The 26,672-nt window shown below is 39.5% G+C and overlaps 1 protein-coding gene across 1 annotated transcript in view; it reads left to right on the top strand.

Moving 5' to 3' along the window:
* The window catches only part of Heca (hdc homolog, cell cycle regulator), a 43,385-nt gene that overhangs the window by 9,352 nt on the left and 7,361 nt on the right, over positions 1-26,672 (top strand). Inside the window, exons 3-4 of the mRNA XM_013351441.2 lie at positions 4,681-4,797; positions 20,062-21,102. Coding sequence (XP_013206895.2) covers positions 4,681-4,797; positions 20,062-21,102 — 1,158 coding nt within the window. The remainder of the gene's footprint in view (positions 1-4,680; positions 4,798-20,061; positions 21,103-26,672) is intronic.

Below are 26,672 nucleotides of genomic sequence, written 5' to 3' on the forward strand. Positions count from 1 at the left end.
ACACACACACACACACACACACACACACACACCTGCAAAGAGCAGTTACAGAGTAAAAGATAACCCACATATCATAATTCAGAATTTCTATTTCTTTCACTTCATTGACAATTCACTAGGTGCAGAATGCCTTAAATAAGCCTGTATAAAACTAATCAAGAGGATGCATTCTGGCTAAGTTAACAGGACATCAGATTACTGTTGTAAATTAAGGCAGTTGTACTTTAATGTATGTTTTCCCCTAGAAGTGAGTGTAGGTTTGGTTATACTTTAGATCATATCTTTTCAAGTTGTAAGAACATATCAGGAAGGCCTTTCTCGTGTTGAGATGGAATCACAAGCTCTGTTTGACTTTACTTAGTGAGCATTTCTGAGTGTGAAGATCATTTGATGTGATATTTCATAGAATTTGATTATAACAAAACTTACTACTTGTTATGACTAACACAGTGTCTGGACAGAAATGGAAACTGGGCAGTTTACAGAATTAAGTTGTAGCTGTTTTGTATTGGCAGCAGCTGTGGCTGTAATCTGAGACACAGCCTGGGAGAGTTGGCGGCCGTTGTTAATGAGCAAATATGGTGCGTCTAGAGCAGTTAACCAGGAGTCACGGAGAGAGCCTGGCGCTGAGAAGCACAAGTGTCCTTTAGTGGTTGAAGTAGAAATGTGCATATCTAACACATGGGCAGCTCAATTCTTCTTCCGTCTATGTGTTCTTACCCTGCAGCGCTTATGGTAAAATGCCAGTAATGGCCCCTTAAGGAGAAGCTTCTGGTCAAGAGAAGAAAGTCCCTTGTCTTTTCTCCTCTTCTCTACTTTTCTTTCTCTCCTCCCCTACTGGGGATTAAACCCAATTCCTCATCATACTTTCAAGGTAATCATACACCACTGAGCTGTACTCTAGCCTATGGAATATTTATTTCTTTGTATTGTCTGGTGTGAATTTTGAAAATATTTTTTAAAAAATTTCAACACTTTTCAGCATTGACATGGAATTCCAGCCCCTTTGAGAAAGAACAGTCATCCAAATTGGGAAGGAAGGGAAAATGATCCCTGAACATTGATAACAGGACCTTGTTTATGAAAAAATCCTAATGACTATACACCAAAAATTAAAATTAGTAAATGAATTCAGCAAAGTTACCGGATATAAGATAAACACATAGAGTACTAACATTTTTACACACCAGCAATGAACAAACTAAAAAGGAAATTAAGGGAAAAAATTCATTCGTAATACCATAAAAGGATTTCAGTATTTAGAAATAAGTTTAATCAAGGAGAATAGATAAAGGCACTTGAACTGAAATGGCATGTGTATGTTAATAAAATAAGAGCTTGTGCGCAGTTGAATCAAGAATTTATTCATACACTGCATGATCCAGGCAGCCCTACACCTTCTTAAAGCCTGAAAGTCACAAAATATTGCTACAAAAGGGTAAAGAAGATAAGTAAATGGAATGGCATTCCGTAGTCATAGATTGGGAAATTTAATAGCAAGATTTGAACACTATTTTTATCTTTGGCAGTCACATAAATGAAAGAAAAACCACATCTCATTTGCATTTGTAGGATTGTGAGTAATATATTGTCTGTATATTGGTCATTTCTGTTTTCCTGTTTTTTTGTCTTTACAAATTGTTATGTTTTATTGATTTTCACAGTCTATATATTCAGAATTTTATTTTGCATCTGTTTGTTCCATTTTACTATTTGTCTTTCAGTTTTAAGTTGGTCTGTACTAGCTAAACATGTTTTGTATGATTACGTACTACCTATATAGAGACAAAGCAGGGGAAATTTTAAAAGTTTGTGCATGGCATAAAGTTAATGATAATTGAGACCTCTGGATACTGGTTGCACTAATGCCTTTAAGTTCACGAACTTTTTAAATACTTTGGGTTTGTCAACTCTACTGATCTGACTGCCATTCCTACTGCTGTCTTCTGTTACTCTCTTCATTCCTGGCCGCTACAGTCTATTGGACTGCCGAGCTCAGTGCTCACATTCGTTACAGTTTTATGCCATCTGAGTAGCATGTTGCAGCTGGTAGATAAGGCTCCTATTCCCTCTTCTCATGAACCAGGTTGCAAACTGAGGCCTCTTAAGGTCAAATTGTGTGTTCTTGGTTATGATAACAAACTTAAATTCACAGTCAGAAGAAAGTTTTCATTTTTCTCATTCAGGCACTTGAACTGAAATGGCATGTGTATGTTAATAAAATAAGAGCATGTGCTCAGTTTATTCATACACTGTGCATGATCCAGGCAGTCCTACACTTTCTTAAATGTCAATGATTTGGAAAAGACTACCAGATTCCATGTATTCTAAAGAGTGTGAGATTGACAGTACAGGTTAGAGCTGTACCTTGGCCTTACCATTTTGCAAGATTACTGAATCTTTCCAATCCTACTATTTTTTTAAAGTTGTGACTACTTCTCTCTCTCTCTCTCTCTCTCTCTCTCTCTCTCTCTCTCTCTCTCTCTCTCCTCTCTCTCTCTCTCACACACACACACACACACACTCTGTATATGTGTGTACACGAGAGAGAGAGAGAGAGACAGAGAGAGACAGAGAGAGAGAAAGAGACAGAGAGACAATGTGTCTTTTGATGTGGCGCTGTGTGTTGCACATTGTTCTATAGTAAGCACAGGTCAGGGGACAACTCTGGAGTGGGTTCTCTCTTACCTTTTATGGGTAAGGCTTGCATCATTTGGTGGCAATCACTTCTACCCACAGAGCCATCTTACTGGCCCTAAACCTGAATTTTATGTAGAGAAAGTAAGGGTAACATGATACTGCTTGTGATGAGTCCTCTGCAAACCATAAAGCTGTTTAAAAAAGCAATTTGTCGTGCCATGATCTGGGGGTTTTAGTGCTTCTAGATGGGGTTTTCCTTCTTAGTTTGTGAAGGAGGGTGGCTGCTTTCCAACTCATGATGAATGCATACTCTGATTTGTTGGAAGGATCCAGGATAGACCTTGGCCTTCCTCCAGGGAGTTCATGGTGAATGCTAATCTTCCAAAATTCATGTGTTGCCTTTGTAGGAGGGGACTGTTGTTTCTCTAAGATTTGGGTATGAGAGCTCTCACTGTAGATTTCCCTAGAAAACCTTCCGGTTGGTCTTAGGCAAAACCAGGTTGCTTGAGAGACTGTTATGCAAAAGTTCTGCAAAAGGCTTGGCTTTATGGTATAATTTAATTTCTAGATTTTTTTGTTAGTTTCCCCTTGTTTTGAAATGAATAATTTTGAATGTTGGAGAATGATCATAATACCAAACTACCTTATCCACAGAAGTTAGAAAATGAATGTTTAGTTATTGTGGCCTCCCTAGGTTAAAAAAATCAATGAGAGTCTGTAAGCTGGCACTTTTAGTTTTCCTTAGAACATTCTATGACTGTCCTTACGGGGTTATATCATAGCAGGCCGTATTGAGTGTATATGTGTGTAGTAAACTGCTAGGCCAAGAAAACATCATGACTGATTCTGGGGTTGTTTTCACACTCACCGAAGTATGTATACGACTTAGACACACCCTCTTCATCTACAAGCCTTTCCTTGTTGTAACAGATTCCTCAGTCCTTTTGGTTGCTGATGGAGCATTTGAGAACTGTTCTATTCAGTTTGGCTCTAGGCAAAGGCTTGTCTTCCCTGTAATAGAATGACTCTTAGAATGATAGCTAGAAAGTGTCTTACCAGATTATTTTGAAGGGAAAATGGGAGAAGAAAGTATATTATTTTGGCGCTTTCAGCTCAGCAAAATAAGTAAATAAATAAAATTGTTTATTTTAGGATATGGGTAAAGTGTAGAGGAAGGAAATTAGCTATTTTGTTCTAAGATTGTATCGGTTTAAATTCAAATCATCTTTACAGTTGTGCTAACTCAACCAGATACACCTTAAAGAGGCTGAACTTAGTCTCTATTGAGGAAAATTGCTTTTTCTCTCTATTGAATGACAAGTGAGCCATTGTTTGTGACTTTTTCACTTGTCTTGAGGTTAACAGCTTTATTAACTGAAGTAGATTTACCTTTTTGTCTTTTTTGCTTATATGAATTGAAAGATTAGAGTCAAGGAGCATTTGTGCTTTAATTGGGTTTAAGTATTTATTTAATGTTCGTTAGCTTAGAAGTTAAGTGAGCTTGGGTGTTAAGTATGAGCAGTGAACATTTTGAGTAGACTATTTTAGTTACAGAACTTTAAGTACCATAGTCTATCTGGTTACATAATATTATTGGTCACTGTCTCTGTGCTCTTTATTTTAAGTGGTGCTGAAGAGTTCAAACCAGGGTCGAGAGCATGGCAGGAAAGTATTTTACCACTGAGCCACATTCCCAGCCCAGCTCTTTATTAACCTGTGTGCTGATGTGTGCGGTTGGAAGAAGGAAGGCCACCGAGAAGTTGAATGCCCTCGAATATGTGACAAAAGGACCCTGTCTGTGTTTAGGAATTGGTTGTAGACTCTGCACAAAGGGATCTCCTTGTTTCTATTCTTTGGAACTATGTTATTTTTAAAGAAACATTCAGAAAAAAAGCCTGGATCATGTTCTCTATTCTGAAGTCAGACTAAAGCAGCCTAGTTAATAAAGAAATAGTCCTTAAACACTCAGTATGTTTGAGGTATGCATGGGTACTAGTGGGCTTCAGTGAGCTCCTGTTTGCAGTGTCTGTGTTTATCTAGTTGCTACTGTCAGTCACAGGGCGCCAAGCCAGAAGCAGAGCTTTGCATATTACCTGGTTGTTGGGAACCTCCTTCAGCCAATGGTCTTTGAGAGGCTGGTGCGTTCCCCTTCACCTGGTAGGTGATCTGACAAATGGAAAACATAGGTAGATGCCTAGTTGTAGAGTTCTTTGCATATAATCTAAGGACATCTGGTTTTAGTCTAAGCTTCTTGGATTTCTAAATGTGTGTGACATGCTTATAGCCAAATTTGAGAATGCTGATATGAAAACAATAATCAAAGTTTAGTTGTGTATTTCTCTTTTTGTGCATTTTAAGTTGTCATACCTGGTTTTTGAGAGGTTTAAATAGATGACAGTTTATAGTTTAAACATTGTCATTTTCATGTATTTAAGCAGAATCTAAATGACAGTAATTTGATAACTAGCTATTAAAAATAATGAATGGCGATTAATACATCTAGCTGTGCCACACCCTAAGCTTCCCCAGCAAAGAAGTAAATAAAAGGAAGGGAAAAAAGGAAAGGAGAAAAGAAGAAAACAAAAAGGGGGAAAGTGGGAAGCTCTAAGGTCTGTATATTAGCATACAGTGTGTTATCAATATTTCCAAATACTCATTTGTGTTTGTTTTTCTGTTTTCCATACAATTTTGCTTCAATACAAAAATATAAAGTAAATTTACTGGACTGGCAGAGTTTGAAGTCATATGTTACTGCAAAGGAAAGTATGCTCACTGAGTTTGTATTGAGGTCAACAGGTCGCACCCTTCTCTGGCCGACTTTGAAAAATGAGAGAACTTTGGTACCTATCAAGGACAGACATTAATTCATTCATACTTGAGTAAACTGAATTGCAAGTTATGAAAGCAAGTGTTGAAGAGACTTTTGTTTTAGTTATGTGCTCCGTTTCCATAATTAATTTAAATTGGCCTTCAAAAATAGCATAGTGTAAGGTGAATAATTATAGAGAGAACGAGTAATAGGGACATAATTAATAGTAGGTAATATAGTGTTTTTCGTAAGCCAGTATGATGTGGATTCCTCTCTCTATGCTGTGAATATCATTGGTTAATAAAGGAACTGCTTTGGGCCTATAGTAGAGCTATAGGGGAACAGAGCTAGGCTGGGAAAACTAAACTTGAAAGCTGGGAGGAAGAAGGCAGAGTAAGAGACAAACAATGTAGCCCCGCCCGAGACAGATGCTGCCAGTAGGCCACAAACCTCATGGTGAAATATAAAATAATGGAGATGGGTTAATTCTAGATGTAAGAGCTACCTAGCAATACGCTTAAGCTATTGGCAATAGTATTGCAAATAATATAGTTTCTGTGTGATTATTTTGGGACTGAGCATCCGGGAACCAACAAGCGACCCTTCTCCAACAAATTGATGCCAATGTGGTTGTTAAACCTGAGAAAGCCTAAAAAGGAATCCTAGACACAAAAGAATGGTTTGTTAGTGGCATTTTCTTTGCTGGGCTCTGTTTACTAGAATCAAGCAGAGGCATAGCTCCTTTAAGAGAGGTTTTCCTGATTCAGCAGTAGCAGAAAAAAAGTTGCTGTTTTGAAATGCTGGCTTTCTTGGCTGTGCTGCCAGCTCATACTCTGACAGGGTCTGGCTATCGAGCATTTAAATGGGGTTTGTAAGCAGCATGTTACAAACTGCTTAATGGCTCAACATAGACCAGCTGCATACTTGGACCTGGGGCAATGTGCACAGCTCACAGAGGCAGTCTACTGACTTCCACCATGTTGGACTCTGTGGAGCAAGCAGAAGTGTGCTGTATATACCCTAGTAATGCTGCAGCTTAGGTTTTTAAGAAGTGCTTAATATTTTAAAAAGAAGCCGGGCGGTGGTGGCTCACGCCTTTAATCCCAGCACTTGGGAGGCAGAGGCAGGCGGATCTCTGTGAGTTCGAGGCCAGCCTGGTCTACAAGAGCTAGTTCCAGGAAGGTACCAAAGCTACAGAGAAACCCTGTCTCGAAAAACCAAAAAAAAATATTTTAAGAAGTACTCCTGGACAGTAAAGAATTACAATTATACAATAGGACATATTCAGACACAAAAGACCTCTATGGGTCACAGTGTTAGATAAATGTATGTAGGCTTGGGAGAGAGAAGAAAAATAATATAGAAAGTTATAAATATAAGTAAATAGTATTTAAAAAGGTAAAGTCTTTAAAGAGACAGTACAGACAGTCATAGATTAAAGGAGTAAAAAATAATAAGCCACATAAAAATGGAATATTATGCAGGAAGTCTGGGTTATGTATATTACTGTATTTTCTTTGAATGTTTTGACTGTGAAGGAACTAAGTAACCAACATATATACTTTAAAGGTGTTTTATGTTCAAAATTTGAGCCTAAGGATATGTTGCTTTGGAAAAGAGCTTCTTACAGAGAATGAGAACCTGTGGATTCATTACAGGCTAATGTGGTTTGATGGACCAAGAGCCCCTGAAAGGTCACCTTGAACACCCCCCAAAATTACTTTGCTCAATAAACAACAGGAAGCAGTTTGGAGAAGAACTATGCCCATAATCCCAAAGCATTTATAAACAGTATTTGGGATATGCCATAGAGATTTGCATTGGTTTATTGATACAAATTTAAGGTCAGTTTTGTTATGTATATATTTCTGCTCTTGATTAAGGTATTGTGTTTGTGCAGCTCATTTAAAAATGTAATGTGTAATTAAAAGATACAGGTTAATAGATAATCATCTATAATAGTCAAGCTTGTAGTCATTTTAGATTTTCTTGATATATAGAGATATAGTTCAGTTAGATAGGTATTCTTCAAATCTTTCAAAGACTACAGAATATGGCATTTAAGATTTTTTAAGAATTTAGGACTTTTAATGACAATGAGACACATCTGCACCTGGCAGCACCAATCTACTTCAAGAGGAAGATGGGCTCCTCATGGAGTTTGTTAGTCATTTGGGCAAGAAACTGCTCTTGCCTGGACTGCTTGGTGGTATGCGGTATGAACTGGATATGCAGGACCCACAGAGAAATGTCTGCTGAACTTGTCTAAAGGTGACACTGTCCTTTGGGGTTCATGCTTCATGAAAGAGTCTGCTAGACATTCTGCAGGACACAGAAAAATGTGATTGACAAACTGCCAATATAAGCTGAACTGTCTTTGAAATTTCCTGCTTCATGGAAAAGTCTGCTGGACACCATGGGCCTGTAGGCTGAAGATAGATGCTCCAATGGTACAGAAGAACTTTGGATGACTGTCCAGGCAGGGAGATGTCTCTGTCCACTCTAAAGTTTTTGGAAATTGCTTACAATGAACTTCCTGTTTCCTTAGGTAATATTGTATCCTTCTGGCATCTCTGATGGAATTGAAGAATAGACAGAAAGTAGATATAAATATTGTAACTGTAATTCTTTCTTGATACCTGTTTTGTTATGTGTAATTTTGCTATATTAAAGTTAAAACCTTCCTTTTCATTTAAATAGAAAAGGGGAGGTGATGTGGGATTCCCTCTGTATGCTGTGGATATCATTAGTTAATAAAGGAACTGCTTTGGGCCTATAGCGGAGCTATAGGGGAACAGAGCTAGGAAAACTAAACTGAAAGCTGGGAGGAAGAAGGCAGAATAAGAGAGAAACAATGTAGCCCTGCCCAAGACAGATGTTGGAATTTTGCTGGTAGGCCACAAACCTTATGGTGAAATATAAAATAATGGAGATGGGTTAATTCTAGATGTAAGAGCTACCTAGCAATACACTTAAGCTATTGGCCAATCAGTATTGCAAATAATATAGTTTCTGTGTGATTATTTTGGGGCTGAGTAGCTGGGAACCAACAAGTGGCCTCCTACAACACCATTAGAAGAGGTAAATCACAAATTTAGTGTTCATATTTCTAGCACAAGGGGAGGAGGCAAGCAAGTAGTAGTAATATGCTCTAGTCTTTATTAGATAAAAAAACCAAAAACCAGTCACTTAACTATAAGGCCTTTTAAAACAATAAACAGTATTAAGGACAATATCTTGTTTTTAAATAAACCACATTTATTTTTTCTACTCTCATTATTAAAATCACGTTGTCCAAGGGTGGAACTGTATGGCCCCTAAACCAACTCTCAGCCATTGGCTTGAGAGATCTATTTTATTTTGCATAGAAATCCTACACTACGATTTCTCCAGTGTCCACATCCCATAAGAAAAACTCAGGACTGATTTAAGATGACACACTGTAAGGAAGACTGCCTATTGGAGAAATCTGAAGGATTTTTTATGCATTTGTCTATGACAGACTTGTTAAGAAAGCTTACTTAGAGCTCTCTGAAGTTATTTCCTATGTGAAGTTTACAATTTGAATTTTAAAGCACTGTACTTGTTAGTTTTTTTGTCAACTTGGCACAAGCTGTAGTCATCTGGGAAGAGAAACCTCAGATGAGAAAATGCCTCCAACAGATTGGCTTGTAGGCAAGCCTGTAGGGCAGTTTTTTGATTAGTGATTGATGTGGGAGGGCCTAGCTCACTGTGGGTGATGCCAACCCTGGGCAGGTGGGTCTAAGTTGATAACAAATCAGGCTGAGCAAGCCTTGGACAAGTAAGCCAGTAAGCAGTATTTCTCTGTGACCGCAGCTTCAGTTTCTGTTTTCAGGTTCCTGCCTTGAATTCTTGTCTTCAAGAATTCAACATGTGACAGAGTGTTAATTGAGAGCTGTGAGCTGAAATAAACCTTTTGCTCCTGAAGTTGCTTTTGGTCATGGTGTTTTTACATCACAGCAATAGGAACCCTAAGACAAGCATTTGGGGAATATAATATAGTATGCTTTTTTCCATATGTCCTTGTTTTAGTTACTGTGATTATCATATCTATGAAATATGACTTAAAATTGCTTCTCAGTTAAGCTTTTAGAAAGTATTGAACAGTAGTGAAAATTGGTTGTATTTTCGGATATGAAGCTGGTCTTTACTGCTCACATTGCCAGATAATCAGATAATCATGCTCTATCTGTTGAACAGCCTAGAGAAGTTGCATCTTCAGCCATAAGAATTCCAGAGGTGGGGTAGGGCAGGAATCCTAATTTGGGTTTTGTCCTTCAGACACCATGTGGGGACTCATCAAGAGAGAAATACATTTTGAGGTGCTGAACTATAACTTACATGGTAAATGGGAATCTATAAAGTAAAGGCATTTGATTTTGGCCAAATTTTGACTGTTACCGACTACAGAGAATATTGACAAAGATCATCGAAACCAAGCCTGTTTTTTAACAACAAAAAAGGTTTTAACAGTGGAGTACAGTGCTAAGAAATGGTATGAAGTCTGTACAAATGAGCTACAACATTTAACAACAGTCTCTGCAGATAATCTACATGTATGCACATGCATATGAACATTTGATTTCATAATGTAATGCAGCTTAGAGAACTTGTCCCACCTTTCCTTCAGAGGAGTACTAGTAGTGCACTGAGTACTAGTAGTGAGATGCTAGAGTACCACATAGTTTCTAGTGTCCTTAAGCTCACAATCTGAGCCAAAGAAAAAGTAGACTGAAATTTATTGTTTACAACACTGTGACCCTATTATATAAATCTCACTGTACAAATTTTGAATAATGACATAAACAATTTAATAAAAGCTTTTTATTTTGCACAGAGTTTTAGTGAACACATTCCTCTAATTTATATATTAAACCATCTCATATTTGTAAAGCTGATAGGTCATTGAGTTCTAAAATTTGTTACTTGGTGGTCCTGCTTTATCTTAGAACTACTAACTTTTGGCATTGCTGTTATGTGAATTCTTAACCTAAATAAAATATCTTCAAAGATCTGGGTTATTTTGATGTTCACTGTTATAATTTAAAATTCTGTACCCTTTAAAGTATTAGGGTGAATTGATACTAGTATTTAAATCATTGTGAAAGTTCGTAACTATGAAAGAGAAATGAAATGAGGTGGAAAATACCATGATGTATCACACTGTTAATTTATGAGATAAACTGAGTAGTACAGATAAAGCTTATAAAATTTAATACACCTATGAATTCAAATACAACACAGTGATTGCATATTTATGTGTTTGAACATGTTTCCCCCATATTGATCCCAGACTTAGATGGTTGTTTTTTGTTGGGACAAGTCTTTAGGACCATTTTCATGAATAAAATTTAGTTTTGTGCTTTATGAATCCCTGCTACCCAAGTTTGGAATAAGAGGGTTTAGGTTGGACAAAATGTACAGCAAAGTACTTATTTTTTTCTGATATCGAGAACATCTTTAAGGTGTTAAAAAAAAGTCAGTTAGTAAAATGTTTGGAGTATGCCAAAAGGAAAAATACAACACTACCACTTTATAACTTAAAACACATGAGAAGTCATGATCAATAAAGAATTACGTTGAGAATAGTGCAGGCAAGATAATGGTAGCATTTTGACAGGGAACTTTTAATGTGTGCTTGGAAGCTCACTGTAGAGAGAGATGATGTGGGATGGAGACACGAGCTTCTTTGGTCTAGGAGTTTGTGGAAGGAATTTGAGGTGAAGAGAAAGCTGAGCGGACCCAGGTGAGAAAGAGGAGGTGTGTACTTGTGTGTAGTGAAGGGATAAGTGAGAAGGGCTAACATACATTGCTTGAAGTGTGTGCTATACTCCCCATGTGTCTAGGCAGGCTGCCTGTGTGGAAGGAAGGTTGGTCACTTTTGTGTAGCTGTGTTACAAACTCAGTTTCTTGAATTTTTTTTTAGCTTTTTAACAGTAATTGTTTATAGTTTAATGAATAAATGCTAAGCTCTATCTGAGCTACTTCAGTAACTCTTCTATTACTCCTAGTGACCCTTTGAGGTAGGCACTGTTATTTTACCAATTTACAGGTAAGAATACAGTGGCATGGGGCACTTCAGTGTCTTGGTCAAGGCCGGAAAACTAATGAATTGAGAGCTGAGTGTCATAGCTATATAGGCTGACCAGAAAATGAAAACAGTTACCAGGAGTTTCATGTTGTGAGAGAAACTACTTTGACATGGAGATGTTCAGAAATCCTGAAATTCACATTTGGTGTCCTGAGTACATAGTTGTGGTTTGAGGAAGTGAGGTGACAAAAAAGGTCTGGGTGTACATTTACATACCTGTTCTCACCTTTCTGTCTCTGTTCACCAGGGCCTCAACTGCTCCCTCCCAAGTACTGCATCTGCTTGGTCCATTCCTGTCATTAGCAAAACTTTAATTACATAGCAACTACAGTTTCCTAGTCACAGGTATACAAGGTTATGTAAGACCTTGTCTCCACTATAGACTTTAAAGTTCTAGAATGCGTTTATAACTTCAGATGATCTTCCTGACCACCTAGCTCTCTCTCTGCTTAGGGTGCTTGAAATTGTTTTCAGAGTGGTGGAGTGAACTCAGTTTTATAGGTGTACCCTAAAGCAGCAGTACCTTATTTGTGGCACAGTTACTGTGAATGGGAGCATTAAGGCTTTGTCAGATGGTGTTTATAAGTGAGCAGTAAATGACTACTACTTACTGCGTTAATTTTAAATTTGTTTTTACTTTGGAAAGTTTCATATATAAATAGTATATCTTTTCTACCCTGGTCTCTCTCCCCTCCAGCCCCTTCTGTGTGCCTCCTACTCTCTCTCAAATTCTTTTTTTTTTTTTTTTGAGATTTTTTTTTTTTTCATTTATAAAATATTCTGCCTAGATATATCCTATAGGCCAGAAGAGGGCACCAGACCTCATTACAGATGGTTGTGAGCCACCATGTGGTTGCTGGGAATTGAACTCAGGACCTTTGGAAGAGCAGGCAATGCTCTTAACCACTTGAGCCATCTCTCCAGCCCCCTCTCTCAAATTCTTAACCACCTCTTTAATTATTGTTTTATATAGATGAGTTGTTTATGTGTGTCCATTCAGTGTTACTCCTGTGTATATGTATTTAGGGCTGACCATTTGGGATTTGATAAATCTATCAGAAGGCTTGTGCCTGGAGAAGACTGATTCTCTCTTAACAGCCATTGGTTGCCTGTAGTCCTTCATTTAAGGGTGGGGTCTTATGAAATTTCTCCCACCCATATTGAAATGTCAGCTAGTGTTGCCATTATGCAAGTTTTGTTTAGGTGATCATACTGTTGAGATTTCATGGATGCAGCTTTTCTGTAAAGAATAGAAGACACTATCTCACAGCAGACGTCCTGGTTCATTAGCTCTTCTGCCCCTATTCTTTATAGTACTCCTAACCTTTAGATGTGGGAGTTGTGTTGTAGATGTGTTAATTGGGGGTGGGCATTACACAGTCAGTCTTTCTCTGCATTTTGACGAGTTTACCAGACCTTTTTAAAGGTTGCTAGGCCTGGAGTAGGGAGAGAAGACAGAGTAGCCCTGTTACTATTGTAGAGACTTTGAAACTTCTTAAGGGTTTTGCCCAGAATGACCTGACCTTTGCATGTTTTCTGTTGAGCAGAGAGAAATAGAAACTGGGTCCTGAATACTTGATGATAAACCTGTGAAAACAGACCCTGGAAGGTTATATATGTGTTTTTGGTGTGTGTATGGGGAGAGGTATATGTGGTGTGTGGTTATGTTTGTGATATGTGTGTATACAAGTTTGTGTGTATGCGCCTATGTGCATGTGGAAATCAGAAATTGACTTTGGGAGCCTTTATCAGATTCCACTTTATTTTTTAAGATAGTGTTCCATTAAGCATGGAGCTCTCTGATTGGTTAGACTGGCTAGCCAGCAAGCTCTAAGGATCTGCCTGTCTACCTCCTTCCTCCAGTACTGGGGTTACAGATGAGGACCACAGCACCTGGTTAGTATGATGGTTCTGGGGATTTGAACTTATGCACTCATGAGTGGCAGTAAGCACTTTACTAGCTGCGCTGTTTCTTTAGCTCTATAGATGTATATATTTTTCCTTAACATTACTGATCATGTAAAAGGACATTGTCAGTATCACTTGTTAGGTTATTATGATTTATGTCCCAAGAGATGGTGGTAACACATGTTCTTACTGAATGTAGGGTCACTCTTCTTTACTAAAGAATTTTTAGCTGTGTCTGGTTAGTTCATCCCATTTATATCTTTGTGGGACTGCTATTCTTAAGAATTAGGGATTTTACAGATTGATAACTACATTGTCATCATAGAACTTTCATCTAGCAACTGAAGGAAGCAGATGTAGAGATTCATAGCTAAACTCTGGGCTGAGCTCCCAGAGTCCAGTCGAAGAGAGGGAGGAGCAATAATATGAGCAAAGAGGTCAAGATCATGATGGGGAAACCCACAAAACACCTGACCTGAGCTAGCTGGAGCTCACTGACTTTGGACTGACAGCAGGGCAACCTGCATAGGACCAAACTAGGCCCTCTGAATGTGGTGACAGTTGTGTGGCTTGGGCACACTAGTAGCATTGGGACCAGGACTTACCCTAGTGTTTGAACTGGCTTTTCGAAGCCTATTCTCTTTGGAGGGATACCTTGCTCAGCCTAGATACAGTGGAGAGGGCCTTGGTTCTGCCTCAAAGTTTTGTGACAGACTTTGTTGACTCCCCATGGGAAGCCTTATCCACTCGGAGGAGTGGATGGGAGGTGGGGTAGAGGGAGGTGGGGGGAGCAGGAGGAGAGGAGAGAGTGGTAATTGGAGTTGGTATGTAAAATGAGAAAAGAATATTTTAAAATGAAAAAAATTAGGGGTTTTAAGTGGCACACGTCTTTAATGTCAGCACCTATACAGGCAGGCTTATCTCTTAAGTTTGAGGCCTGCCTTGGTCTATGTATCAGGTTCCTAGATAACTAGGGCTACCTAGTGAGCCCCTATCTCAAGACAACAAAAGAGTTAGGGATTTTATAATGTAACTAATTTATTGTAGATATGATTTAGGATGCTATTAGTGCTATTTTCTTAGAGTCACAGAATCTTTTTTCTAGATGTTTTTGTTAGGAAATAGTGTGGCATCACCCACTTACTTAATTTCTAAGAATTTACTCTATAGTAAATCCAAAAAAGAAAAAGTAGGAAATACAGTGTGACAGTTTGCATTTAGTTGGGGAACTAGCCACACATGTATAAAGTTATGGTAGAAATAATAGAAAACAATACACAGTATAATGGAACTTCACAGTTTATAAAGTCTACATACATCTCAGTTGAATAGGCAGATATTTTTGTATTCACAGATGAAAAATGGTTTGCTGTAGGCTCAGCAGAATTACCACATGTGCTTTATCTTTAATACTTTTTTTCTGTTGCCCGTCTGGGGGGAACAGGGGAAGAGGAGACCACATGAGAGGTGAGGGCACAAACGGAAGTCTCTGGGCTGTTCCTGATGTGTTCTTCCTTTTATTATTTCTAATCATCTTATTGCTTAATCTCCTGCCTTCCTTCTGTCTTCACCTCTGAATTTGGAGGTGTGTCATAGAGTGAGGTGTCTGCTGTATTACTCAATGTCAAGCAGGCTCTTGACTTTGTTTTTGTGGTCTAGCTACAAGGCCACATTTCAGTGATGTGCAGACATGCAGGACTGACAAGGTGGAGTGGTGACTATATTAGTCAGCTTCTCATTGCCCTAGTGAAATACCTAAGACAGGCTACTTAGGAAGATTTTGTTTATTTAACTTACATATTTGGGGGTTCCAGGCATGGTATCTGCATGGGCCTAGTTCTGTGCAGGGTCATTATGGCTATATCACGTTATAGTATATGATAGTGGTACAAATAGTACAGGAACAGGTCATCACTCACTTAGGTTACTATAATTAACATTTCAGAATTATTCCTAACTTAAGACAACATCAAGAAAGAGCGCAACCCAGTGACCATACTCTTGCACCAGAGAGCAGAGTTTCTTCCTAGGACACAGTTTCCATTAGGCCCCACCTCTTATTGGTACCATATTCTCTCATGTTTCTGTAATGGGAACCAAGCACCCAGCTATGTCCACACTATTGCAGGGACTTTCAGTGTAGAAACTTGAAGGTAGAAAGCAGGTGAGACTAACTGTGATGAGTGATGGTGTCAGAGAGACAGGGATGTGTAGGCAGAGCTATGGACGTCAATCTCTTTGTGTTGAGCTCTTAGTACAAGTTTCTGACTCTTCCGACTTCAAAGATCTGTTATGTAGGAGGTGCTTGATGCTCAGATTTAAGTATATCTATCTGCTGTTTTTGAAAATGATATAAATACAATTGCCCCTTATTAGTCCATCTTAGTCTGTTTTTAAGGGAGCATTCTGAATATTGTGAATGAAGAAATCAATAGCCACCCATAATTAATTCTGAGTACATATATCTAGGTTAGTACTATTCTGTTTCAGAGATATGAAGAATTAAAGTTTAAACCAACTGAATTTTGTTTAGTTGACTAACATTTTTAAGGACACAGTCCAGGTGACTTAGATTACTCAATAGGAACCATTCTCGTAATTTTTTCAGTGTGCTCTAGTATATTTGGCTCTTTTTCCATGACAGCTCTTCTGCTTTTGTCATGTGTGAGTGTACACGCCATTTTCCTTTAATGAAACTTTATTCAGTCCCTGATTATAAATGAGTAGCAAAATTGCAGTTATGAATAGCAATGAAAATGATTTTATGGTTGGGGGGTCACCACAGCTTGAGGAACTGTATTAAAGGGTCATAGTATTGGAAGGTTGAGAACCACTGTTAGAAATGCTACTGGCATTTAGAGATGCAGGCATTCTTAACACTATGACTTTCTCTCTTGTACAAAATGAGATTTAGACAAATGAAGATTAAGAGTTAGAGTCCTTGGAGGCAGCTGGAGAAACCACGGTAGTCATTTAGGGCTATTTTTCTGAGGCCCTGCCATCCACTCTGAAGGAGGTAATTGGAATGCAGGAGTCATAGCTAGTATTTGCACAGGCTTTAAGGGTCTATCCACCTGTGTGCTGGATTTTGTGGGATGGTGTATTGGTTACTCAATGGGCAGTGGTGAACTTACAAAGGTTTCTGCGGAGGTACGAGTTCTCATTGTTCCCTGTGCTATGTTTTCAAGCTGCAGAGCTCTGAGTCCCTGCACAGAGCATTTCCTCTGCTCCATTCTCATTCTCTTTTCTTCCCCGTGTCTACATACAAGTTTCTTGGAGAGTTATGTGCATGCAGTCGCTTCACTTTTGTCTTGCCCACCATTTTTCTCTTACACTAGACACTACAAGGGTAGTTATCTCAGGGATGGCAGTGCTTGGTTCCCTACTCCTTCTGTGAGCTTCTGGCTTTACCTTACCTTTTCTCAACCAGCCATTCTTTCCCTCCAGGGACTATCTGTAAATGTTTGAAGACATTCTGAGCGTTAAAACTGAGGGAAGGAATGTTACTGGTAACAATGAGGTGAGAGGCAAGAATGTACCAAATACCTTATAGCACAGGGTAGCTCCTACCGCAGGAATTATCTAGTTCCCAAATTGTCAGTAGTGCAGATGCTCTGAAACACTGGTCTTGTTCAAGGATATAACACTAATCTCCATTCTTAAGTATTTCCCATGACTGATTTGGCATAATTTTCTCTTGACTTGTCTTAGAGTAAATTCTCTTTCTGCTTTACTGTTCTCTGTAGCAGACTTGCTAGTCACAATTCTCTTCCCAATCCATTTTTTATGTTTATGTTTCATATTCTCTTTCCATGTTTCTTGGGTCCCAGGAATTTAACCTGCATCTCTGAATGTGTGATTCCATCTGTACTCTATTTTTGAACTCAGTTGAGCTCTGGTCATACCCATCATACAGGTACTTCCTGCTCATCAGGTCCCAAATAGGGAAGTCAGTCAGATCATTGCTCTTCTGTGTCTCCTGCACTGACAGATATGTGACATTGCTCCCTAAGTTCAGGCTCTTACATTCGATCAACACACTTCTTTCTGTCTGTCCCAACTTTCACAGTACCACCACTGAAGGTGTGTAATCTAAAACAACTTTTTGGTTTTTCGAGACAGGGTTTCTCTGTGGCTTTGGAGCCTGTCCTGGAACTAGCTCTGTAGACCAGGCTGGTCTCGAACTCACAGTGATCCGCCTGTCTCTGCCTCCCGAGTGCTGGGATTAAAGGCGTGCGCCACCATCGCCCGGCTCTAAAACAACTTTTAAGTCTCATAATGCTTCCTTAGCATCACATTTACAGCAGGTGTGTTTTAAATACCTCTGTGTAGCACTTGGAACTGTTTGGATCAAGCCCAATGATTTCTAGTTGGGTAGACCTGGGGGTGCAGCACACTGGTAGAACACATCCCTAGCATGGGGCAAGGCCTGGAATCCAGCCCCGGTAGACCACCTCCAGATCATAGGAAGTTGAAGTGGGTGGGGTTATACAGGTCAAATGCTTAGGACACGTAATGTACTCTATAAAGAAGTATCCAGATGGATGCCAGTAGTGCCCTTGTTAAGGAATAGTAAATTTTGCTTTTGGTTTTACTTAGGGAAGTGAAGAGAGAAATGCTGAGTACTAATCCTGGCAGGAGTCTAAAGAGGAACAGCATGGAAATATGGACTGGAACTTAAGGGGAATTAATAAATTATGTTAAAAACTGTATAAGTGCAAAGAGACTAGTTGGGGCTAGCCTGTTGCTTTGTTGTTTGGTGTGCTAGTCTTTTCTGGGCAGGTAATCACACTTAGCCTCTGCACACATAACTGGCAGCTGCTAGTGTGGGCCTGTGGCATCATGTCTTCTTCCTTGGCATGGCCAGAACTGTGTCTACTCAGTTCTTGCCCTGCTAGATTCTTAATTTCCCACTTTGGATACACGTTTTGCTAATTTTACTACCTCTTTCTTAGAGCTTCAGCTAACACCTTACAAAGCTTCTTTGACGAATAAAAATGCCATAACTGTATAGTAAGATTTCCATTCATGGTAGTAACAGCAGTAGTAAGCTTTATATGCTAGGTACTGTCAACTCTCTAAGCATTAGTGCTCACTAAAAATTATAGCCTTGCTATATAAATTTAAATACACACACATTATACACATTTTTAAAAGTAAAATACCATCCCACTTTCTTGGGGCTAGTATTCCTTGGAATTGGTACTTACCTGTTTGCCTCTTCCCCCACTTTAAAAAGTAAATACTATTTTTTAGGGCAGATTGAAACAAAATTGAAAATACAGTTAATGTGTTTGTACTCTCTATTATCACCCCTACATCGAGCCTCTCACCCCACTGTCAGCAGGTTCTGCACACAAACTGGGTCCTGAGCCTCTGTTGATACATAGCAGCACTGAATTCTAAAGCTAACTTTTAGGGTTCACTGCTGGTGTTTATGTGCTGTGGATTTTGATAAGGGTACAATGATATGCAGTTTCTGTCGCGGTATATCATAACAGAGTAGCTGCACTGACCTAGAAACACTTTCATTCCTCTTCTCTGGTGACCACTGATCTTGTCAGCGTCTCTATCACAGGTGGTCTTGATGGTTTTAAAAGGCACATTCTAAGTCCAGGTACTAGGTGGTCATTGAGAATTTGTAAGAATCTGGTATCTGTCAGTCTCCATGCAAACAAATACCTCTTAAGAAATGGACCTGCTTTGTTACTATGTTTTCTTCACTTCTGGGAACCTGCTAGCTGTTTGAACTCTGCATGGGTAACATGTGTAAGACTGCAGAAGTACTTCTTTGTTGCTTTCTTTCTGAATACTTTAAGAGAATGGTTGTTTTCAGCCAGGTGGTGGTGGTGCATGCCTTAATCCTAGGACTTGGAAAGTAGAGGCAGGTGGATCTCTGAGTTCCAGGCCAGCCTGATTTACAAGAGCTAGTTCCAGGGCAGGTTCCAAAGCTACAGAAAAACCCTGTCTCAAGTATCAAAAAGAGAGAGGGGGGGGAGAGGGGGACAGAGAGGAGAGAGAGAAAATATGGTTGTTTTTTTTCACATCTGAACAGTGGAGTTCTGTGTAGGCCAATAGTTAGTTTGATCAGACATCCTGGCCATTAGTATCTGTTGACTCTAGAAGAAAAGTTGAGATGAGACTAGTCTATTTTCTCAATGCTATTTGCTGTTCAGGACAATCTAAAACCCCTGATAAAACATTCACAGACACCACCAGAACTGGTTGGTTTAGTAGCTTCATATTAATTCCTAGCTGCACTTCAGTGACTCATTTTTAAAGGAACTCTGGAACTGCCTGTTATTATACCCACATCTTGAGAAACCTTTATACTGCACTGTCAGAAGGCCTGGAACACAGTTGATCTATGAAGGATTTGGGTTTCTTGAAACTTACCAGTATGTTTTTCAGCAGATATTTAATAATAGAAAATAAATTCCTTTGGGACAGCATCATATTGGAAGAAAATGATGCATGTTTCTAAATCTGCCTGGTATTTGTTCCAATGGTTATAACTGACATGTATTGGCCAACGGTGATAGATTGGAGTCCTCATATCCCATGTACTGACTCTCTTTTATTCTTCTTTTAGAAGCTCCTTGTGCCACGCCCCTGATCTGCAGCTTTGGGAGGCCAGTGGACCTGGAAAAGGATGACTACCAGAAGGTGGTGTGCAACAACGAGCACTGCCCGTGCAGCACCTGGATGCACCTGCAGTGCTTCTATGAGTGGGAGAGCAGCATCCTGGTGCAGTTCAACTGCATTGGCAGGGCCCGCAGCTGGAACGAGAAGCAGTGCCGCCAGAACATGTGGACCAAGAAGGGCTACGACCTGGCTTTCCGCTTCTGCTCCTGCCGCTGTGGGCAGGGCCACTTAAAAAAGGACACAGACTGGTACCAGGTAAAGCGGATGCAAGATGAAAAAAAGAAGAAGTCTGGGTCAGAGAAGAACTCAGCAAGGCCTCCAGGGGAGGCTGGGGAAGAGGCGAAAAAATGCAGGCCCTTGAACAAGTCCCAGAAAGGCCTGAACCATGACCTTCCCCGGCGGCATTCCATGGACAGGCAGAACTCCCAGGAAAAGACAGTTAATGCTGCAGCCTATGGGGCCCGCTCCCCCTGTGGCTCCCCTGGCCAGTCCCCACCCTCTGGTTACTCTATCCTCTCCCCAGCCCACTTTAGTGGTCCCCGCTCCTCCAGATACCTTGGGGAATTCTTAAAGAATGCCATTCATCTTGAGCCTCACAAAAAGACCATGCCTGGGGGCCATGTGTTCAGAAATGCCCACTTTGATTACAGTTCGGCTGGGCTGTCTGTACACAGGGGAGGACACTTTGACACCCCTGTACAGTTCCTGCGGCGATTGGACCTCTCTGAACTCCTCGCTCACATCCCCAGGCATAAGCTGAACACTTTCCATGTTCGGATGGAAGACGACGCCCAAGTGGGCCAAGGCGAGGATCTACGGAAGTTCATTCTTGCAGCCCTCAGTGCCAGCCACAGAAATGTTGTAAACTGCGCTTTGTGCCACCGGGCACTTCCTGTGTTTGAACAGTTCCCACTAGTGGATGGAACTCTGTTCTTAAGCCCCTCAAGACATGATGAGATTGAATATGATGTTCCTTGTCACCTTCAAGGTATAGGTGTTGATTCACCTTGCCTGCTTTCTGTTTGTTAACACCCAAAAAGCAAACAAGATGGAATTGCATTTTTTAAAATTTTATTACAACTGACATGTTTTTGTTCTAGCCAAGAGCTAGGTAACATGAGTATTTGAGCTTCACGCAGTGGGCTGGTGGTTTTTGTATTCTGATGTCACTCTACTGGGTACAGGTGGTCTGGTGGTAATTTTATGTCTTTATTCTGTGCTAATTTGAAGAAAGGACCACTGATATTTAGCTTTTCACAACAGAGTAAAAATTTAGAGAAGGAATTACATTATTCTCTTTGCTGTGAAATAGTTTGAATCCTTTAATGTGCCTAGCAGGCTGTGATCCTTGTAAACTGGGAAAGTGGGAAACAAGAAGGGCCCGTATGACTTCTTGAATTAATTTTAAAATTGTGAAAGATAAGACTATTGATAGCATCAAAAGGAAAATGGGGGATGATTGAAAGCCCAGGCATGACCTTGGTTGAGGGACTGTAGTAGTTAGCTTATATGTTTGACAAAGACTTGGGCACATTTTAGTTATAAATTGAAAGGCAAAGAGTTGGTCAGTGTAGGTGTGAAATTAAAACTGTTGTTGTCCAAAAGGAATAAATGCATGATATATGAGTTTAACAAAATGCTAGAGAATCAGATAAAAACGACTCCTGTCTTCTTCCCACTAAACCCTGCTGTCTCCGCCCCCAGAGCCAAACACTTAGAAATGCTAACTGATTCTTCAAGGTTTTTGACATCAGGGTTTTAAATAGTTATTTTCATTCTCCAGTTTTAGATACTGTTTTCTGCCTGTACTGGTGTTTAAGGCGGATGACTACATATCTCTCTCTGGGGATAAATCCCTAGTGTTTCTGATGTTAGTGCTGTTGAACCAAGATATATATTCCCATTATAGAAACAGTCTTGTCAAGGACACTGTTTTAAATGAGAGCTCTTTTCTGCATGTTTACATTGCCTTAGATTTTTTATTTTGTTTTGGGAGGCAAAGATCTTGCTGTGTAGCCCAGGATGGCTGCAGAATCACAGTTCCCTGAGAACTGATGCATTAAGAGCTAACTGTTGGTGTAGAATCTGAAGAGTCAAGTGCCTGAGACTGATGGTTTTACTTTTTGTATTTTAACTTTTGGAAGGTTGCTCTCCTTTAGCAGCTTTGTAAACCACTTCTGCACACTTAAAATAGTTTTTGAAGTTTTTCTCTTCTGTAAACATCTCTTAAGGCTTTCATCCCCACTATCTCCATTCTGCCTGGAGCACTCAGGACCCTAGTGTTCTGAAATCCCACCATGATGTCCTCCTCAGCCCCTGTCCCCTTCATTTACTGTGGACTATCTTGGATTGTTGAATACATATACTTAGATCCTCACTCTGGAGATTCCTTACTTTTGGTTTATTTCTTTTTACACTTATATTTATTCTTCTTTTTACACTTACAGTACTGGAACTCCTGTTGATGTGACACCATACCTCCTAGATTGACATTCCCGACTCCCCTTTGATGGGAAAGGAAATCCTTGGGTTTATCTTTACTTGTCTCTAATATTCTGTTATACTTTCTGGAAACAGAACATTTTCTTGGATTTGTCTTCTACTATTTTTAATTTCCAGAGGCTTATTTGTTTTTGTTTTATTTCTTGAGACACTCATTATGTAGATCAGACTGACCTTGCAGAGATCTGCCTGCCTCTGCCTCCCAAATACTGGGTTATAGGTGTGCACCAGCAAGCCTAGTTTCAGGGACTTTTCAATAGTACCACATTCTTGTTTCTCAGGCACACTTTCTTTTATTATCTTTCAGAGGAAGAAAAAGGAGCTAGGAGTAGTTAGGATTAGTCTTGTTTGTGTGTTTTGCATGATTCTCTGGTGTCCTTTAGCCTTTGTTATGAGGTGGGATAGATACCACAAAGCCTTGTGTCCTGTTGGGATTTAAAGCCCTCCTATAGTTCCATGGCAGGGTTGGTTGGCTTCTACATATCCAACAGGTAACAGGCTGGTTGGCTTCTGTTGCCCCAGCTGGAATGTGGTCTATGTCTGCTTTCATATTTCACTAGGCTAGTTTGGGATTTTTTTAAAGTTGTGTTTTTAATTAAGACAGTTGTACATATTTATTGTTTATAGTGTAATATTTTGATGCCTGTTTATATTGTGTAATGATAAATTAGGGTAATGAAAATACCATTCACCTCATACTTATAATCTCTGGCAAGACATTCAAAACCCTAGTTATTTTTGAAAAACACTACATCATTCTGTTGACTATAGTTGCTACAGTACAGTGAGACAGTAGAACTTTTGCTTCTAACTGTAAGTAGTTGTGTGTCCTTTAACCAGCTTCTTCCCACCCATCTCATCCTCCCTCCCTTTCCTAGCCTTAGGTAGCCATTGTTCTTACTTCTGTACTCCTATCAGTACCTTTACATGCCACAAATATGTGAATCATATGATATTAGTCTGACCTTGGCATATTTTTATTACTTAATATAATGTTCAGGTTTATCCATTTTATGGCAGTATGATTTGTTGTGCGACCTTTTATTCTTTTGGTGGGGTTTACCACCCAACTCAAATCACATGGAGTCTTATTCTTAGTTTTGAATTCCTGGCTATAGCTTGGCTGCTGCTTCTTATTTATTTATTTGCCAGCTTTTCTTAACAATTATCCTGACTGCCTTTTGTCTCTGGGCTTTTATCTTTCTTCATTTGGTATATCTTACTTTGCTTCTTTCTCCATGACTTGCTGTGTAGCGAGGTGGTTGGCTCCTGGTGTTCCCCTTTTCTGGTTCTCTCATTGCTCTTTCAGTTCTCCTATTTATACTCTGTGCTTGCTAGCCCTGCCTAGCCTTGCTCCTGCCTCGCTAGTGACCGTTCATCTCTTTATTAGGATGATCAAGTGATTTAGACAGGCACAGTAACACAGCTTCACAGAATTACACAAATGCAGCATAAACAAAAATCACACACCTGAAAACAATGTTCCCGACAATGATTAAATTTCTTTTATGGCTAAATATGTGTGTATATGTATATATACAAAAGTATTTTCTCTGCTCATGTGGTGGACTCTTGGTTTGAGTCCATCGCTGTGAAGAGTATTGTTGCAGGGACTGTGGGAGTACAAGCACTTCTGACATACTGATTTCATTTCCTTTGGCTGCATACCCATGGTGTGATTTCTGGATCATACGGTATTCTAATTAAAAGTTCCTTTTTTTATATATTCTATTGTTATTGTTAGGTAATTCATATTTTTGTTTGTGTATTTAATTTTAAAAGATGATCTTTGTAGCCTTGGCTGGCTGTAACTGGCTATATAGATCAAGCTCATCTCGACCTCAGAGATATTAACCTAGCTCTGCCTCGAGAATGCTGGAATTAAAGATGTGAGCTACCGTGCCTGGCTCAAATTTTAATTTTTTGAGAGAACTCTGCTGTTTTCTGTCATGATTGTACTACATCCTATTGATAGTGGGTGAGGATTCACCTTGAACTTCCTCAAATGGATAAAGCTGGAGAACATAATTAAATGAAATAAGCCAAGCACAGAAAGACAAAACCATATGTTCCATATGATCTCATTCAGCTATAAACTCAAAAACAACTGATTTCAAAAGTATAGAATTGAATAGTGCTCGGCTAAGACTGGAAAGGGTAGGGGACACCATTCCCAGGGTGGGAAAGAGAAGTCAGTGACAGAAACACAGTTATATGGGAGTTAGATTTCTTCCTGTTTTATAGAAGTAGAATTTGTGTTTTTGTTTTTATTGAGCACAGCTGCTAGTAATTTTAGAGAGAAGTGGTTAGAAACACCTTTATTTTATTTTTATACCTTAAAACTCGGACCATACTTTATAAAAATGAATTAGGGTACTTATGATGGACATATTTATTTTTATGTCCACCAAGTATATGTTTGTCAGTCAAACTTAGCAGATGTGCTAGATGAAGTCATCAGTGTATAATCTTGGTATATAAAATGATTTTATAAAATGTAACTGACGGTCCTAAACCCGAGGCTGTGACTAATAGCATCACATATGGAATTAGTAAATAGCATGTACACATTATGTAATCCTGTACATTGAGTATTCTGAGATTCCCAAAGAAGAAAGGGCCGCTTGGGTTTGGATCTTCAGGAGGCAGTATGAAGGCAGTATGAGGGGTGGTGGCGAAAAGAAAACCAGTGAGGTTATGATGAGGAGATGAAGAGAACTGTTTGGTTGGAAATGTTGCAGAGTGGAAAATGAGTAGGAGATGTGGAGAGCAGGCTGGGGTGAGGCAGGGCGTTCCTTTCAAGCCATTGTAGAAACCCTTTGCCATGTGATTATGAATTGAGAGCTTTTTCAGCATTTAAAAAACAAACCTTTGCTTGGAAGGTTTGGGACCTAGAGTCGGGGTTGAAACATTTTCATATCTATATGCATGAAGATGAGAAGCCACTATCTGAGATAGTGAGAATTAGAAAGAAGAGATAGCTGCAGGAGGCTTTTTAAAGAAATTGCCCATTTGGAGTTTCTTGACTATACAAAAGGGTCTTCTTTAGTTCACCTTGATTCCAGACCAGATAAATGATGCTTTCACAGGCAGGCGTAGGTAAGGTTGGGAAAAGGCCCATTTTAATGGGAAAGAAGGGGAGAGCATTTGAATATGTTTAGTTCATTTTCTGTGGAGATATCTAGCAAGCACTGTTAGAAACAAGCATTTGGGGTGAACACGTGGGAACTTATTTTTAACATCGGTGGCTAAATCTTGGCAATAAAAGTCTTCAGTGACAAGAAAAGAGGAAGTGACTGTGATAAAGCTCAAGACTAAATTCTGAGGGCATTGATCAGGGAGGGGATGGAGAAAGGCAAAAATTAGATAGGCCTGCCTGTCAGTATGCACACTGGTATGTAAGCATACACAGAGATAATATAAGGTCGTGGTCAATGCACTCTACAGGGTACTGACAAACTTCTGGTTTTCAAATCTGTAGTCGGAGTTTAATGAATACTAAAGTCCAGTACCACAAAAAAATATATTAGTCATGGGTCAGTGATTCTATTGCTGCACCTCAGAAGTCTGGGTGATCTTATTTTATAGCAAGCTCTTATCCCAACCACGCTTTTAAAGCGTTTTCAGTTCCAACAGAATGACCACATTCTTGGGCATGGAATTCCTCCGTTCAGTTAATTATATGTTGCTGAGATGTTTACTATGTTTTGTTATTCCCTTGCTTTGCCCCTTACTCCTTCTGATCCTCCCCAGCTCTGCTTCCAGCCCCTTCTCTGTGATTCAGGAAATGGTTTTGTTTGGTCTTCATAAGTAAGATGGTCTAGTTTTTGTTTTATATGTCATTGTCCCAAAAGGACTCTGCTTACATAATCTTTCCTATGGCTCAGAAATTCTCTGGATAGGACTTGGTGGAATGATAATGTAAAATAAATCCAGAAACTAAGTTTTGACTCAGGTTTCCCAAGAGTTGGCTCCTTATTTTCGAGACAGGGTTTCTCTGTAGCTTTGGTGCCTGTCCCGGAACTAGCTCTTATAGACCAGGCTGGCCTCTAACTC

Source organism: Microtus ochrogaster, linkage group LG4, assembly GCF_000317375.1.
Source record: "Microtus ochrogaster isolate Prairie Vole_2 linkage group LG4, MicOch1.0, whole genome shotgun sequence".
In the NCBI taxonomy this organism is placed as follows: domain Eukaryota; kingdom Metazoa; phylum Chordata; class Mammalia; order Rodentia; family Cricetidae; genus Microtus; species Microtus ochrogaster.